The sequence below is a fragment of the Eurytemora carolleeae genome, unplaced genomic scaffold (assembly GCF_000591075.1).
Source record: "Eurytemora carolleeae unplaced genomic scaffold, Eaff_2.0 scaffold524, whole genome shotgun sequence".
In the NCBI taxonomy this organism is placed as follows: domain Eukaryota; kingdom Metazoa; phylum Arthropoda; class Copepoda; order Calanoida; family Temoridae; genus Eurytemora; species Eurytemora carolleeae.
The window spans coordinates 74,382-77,165 of record NW_019396456.1 but is presented as its reverse complement, the minus strand read 5'-3'; the positions used below and the strand labels follow the sequence as shown (position 1 = coordinate 77,165).

Below are 2,784 nucleotides of genomic sequence, written 5' to 3'. Positions count from 1 at the left end.
CCCCTCCACCCCGTTAAACCCCAGCACCTGTTTTCTGGATTAATGTGCCTTGACTTCAATATTTCCAGGTTCACTGCTTTTCTTTTTTTTAACGACGATCTTTAAAATATTAAAAGTTTTCAAGCTTTTATGGATTTTCATGATTATAGCTTCCTTAATACGTTTACATGGGCCACGCATGTTAAACTAATTGCACGTTCAGTACAGATAAAGTTGTAATCTCTGTTTGTCTGTTAGTATGTCCGATCATAACTCATGAATCCCTTTACCGATTTGCCTCAAATTTGATTGGGAAAACGGGAGAACCACAGGAATGTTCTTAAACATTTGAATTAAGCGGGTCCTCTTGTAAAGGGAAAAAATGGCTAAACACGTAATTCAAGACAAAGAGCAGGCCTCCCAAGCTGTTTTTTATGTTTTCATTGAGAAAAACCAAAATGTTTTGAGTTACTAATATGCAACCCCGGATAACTTTGCTTTTTTCAAAACTAGAGAATTACCACGAGGTCACAAAGACATAATTTTCACATTCTTTCTTGTTCTATGAGTTTAAATTCTTAAACATTGTTAAAAAATTAAATTGCAATATATTGCATTTAATGTCAATACTTTACTTAGAATAATTATGCAGACATGCCTAACTATTTTATTGAGTTTCGACGGAGAAATCTTTTGGAAAACGTTATGTTTAAAAAAGCGTAATGTTCATAATAAATTTAAGTCTATGTTAGCAATCTATAATTTGGATAAAGAGAAAGCTTGAGGGAAAAATAATGGAAAGAATTGAGAAATGATTTCAAAAACAAGTAAGTTATTTTTCCAGCTTATACACATCATTATGAAACTATTGAATCCCTGATATTTATTATTATATTGGAACCAAAGAGAAAATGGGACGATGACCAAAGAGATAATGGGATAAGGACCAAAGAGAAAATGGTATGATGACCAAAGAGAAAATGGGATGAGGACCAAAGAGAAAATGAGATGAGGACCAAAGAGAAAATGGGATGAGGACCAAAGAGAAAATGGGATGAGGACCAAAGAAAAAATGGGATGAGGACCAAAGAGAAAATGGGATAAGAACCAAAGAGAATATGGGATGAGGACCAAAAAGAAAATGGGATGAGGACCAAAGAGAAAATGGGATGAGGACCAAAGAAAAAATGGGATAAGGACCAAAGAGAAAATGGGACGATGACCAAAGAGAAAATGGGATAAGGACCAAAGAGAAAATGGTATGATGACCAAAGAGAAAACGAGATGAGGACCAAAGAGAAAATGGGATGAGGACCAAAGAAAAAATTGGGATGAGGACCAAAGAGAAGATGGGATGAGACCTAAGAGAAAATGGGATAAGGACCAAAGAGAAAATGGGATAAGACCAAAGAGAAAATGGGATAAGGACCAAAGAGAAAATGGGATAAGGACCAAAGAGAAAATGGGATAAGGACCAAAGAGAAAATGGGATAAGGACCAAAGAGAAAATGGGATAAGCACCAAAGAGAAAATGGGATGAGGACCAAGGAGAAAATGGGATAAGGACCAAAGGGAAAATGGGATAAGGACCAAAGAGAATATAGGATGAGGACCAAAAAGAAAATGGGATGAGGACCAAAGAGAAAATGGGATGGAAGCAAAAAGTAAAACAAGATTAAGCTAAAGAGGAAATGGGAGAGGGGCTTAAGCGAAAAGGGGATTGAAATAAGAAGTAAAAATTGGATTGGGAAAATGAGATGGGACAAAAGAGAATCTAGATGGGGCAAAAGAGAAAATGGGATTGGATGAAAGAAAAAAGGATGGGACAAAACAAAAGAGAAAATGGGATGGGGGTTTATGGGAAAATGGAATGGGGCTAAATGATAGCCCCTTAAAGAGAAAATGGGATAGGGGTTGAAGAGAAACTGGAATGTGAGATATGGGAGATATGATGAAGTTAAAAAATCTAAATTAATTAAATTTTCATCATATCTTTTTCATTTCCGTTATAAATAGTTCCCTATGAATACTTCTCGGGGCAATCATGTTTTTCCACTCTTCCACTCCACCACTCTTCCACTCTTCCACTCTTCCACTTTTCCGCTATTCCACTCAAACTAAATAATTGTTCTAATAACTACTTCACTTTTCCCCTTTTTATTCCTCCTCCAATTAGTCCTCTATCTATGTGTTCCACAGTTCACTTATCTAGTATTCCACTCGTTGTGTTTCAATTTACGACAATTCCACTGCAGTTGTGTGTTACAATGCACCTTGAGATCTGGAGACTTCAACGCCGGAGAATTTAGCGCCAACTCCGCGGCCGGACTTCCCAGCTACCAATCAGGGACTCAGACATCTGGGGACATTTAACGGGTGTGGGTCGATGTTGGTGGGAGGGGGGGGGGACGGTTTACTTGAGAAAATTATCTCATATTTGGAAACCGGATGTAGTTTGTGAAGGCGGAAGTTGGTGTTGAGAGAGAACTGAGAAGCCTGATTAATCTTTTTTCTTTTTTGCTGTCATGATATAATAGGATGTGGTGGGTTTTTAGCCATACTTTGAAAGTGTTCTAGCTTTTTATCCCTAGGGGGTGTTATTACAATTTATGAAATGGATCAAATTGGTTTTAATTATTTATTGAAACACTTTAGTGACGTAATTGTTTTAAACATTTGTTTGTATATATTGGCATTTGGCAATTATTATAACGATGTATAGTACTTCAAATTTTTAGTTTAAATAATAATAATAATAATCTACTTACATTATTATTTCAGCTCTCCTTACATTATTATTTCAGT

At 36.2% G+C, this 2,784-nt stretch overlaps 1 protein-coding gene across 1 annotated transcript in view; it reads right to left on the bottom strand.

The window, feature by feature from the left end:
- LOC111703625 (uncharacterized) overlaps positions 1-2,347 on the bottom strand; it is a 21,739-nt gene extending 19,392 nt beyond the window's left edge. The window contains exon 1 of the mRNA XM_023475623.1: positions 2,000-2,347. Within this exon, the coding sequence (XP_023331391.1) occupies positions 2,000-2,025 (26 nt within the window). The 5' untranslated portion in view covers positions 2,026-2,347. The remainder of the gene's footprint in view (positions 1-1,999) is intronic.
- Between the last annotated feature and the right edge of the window lie 437 nt (positions 2,348-2,784).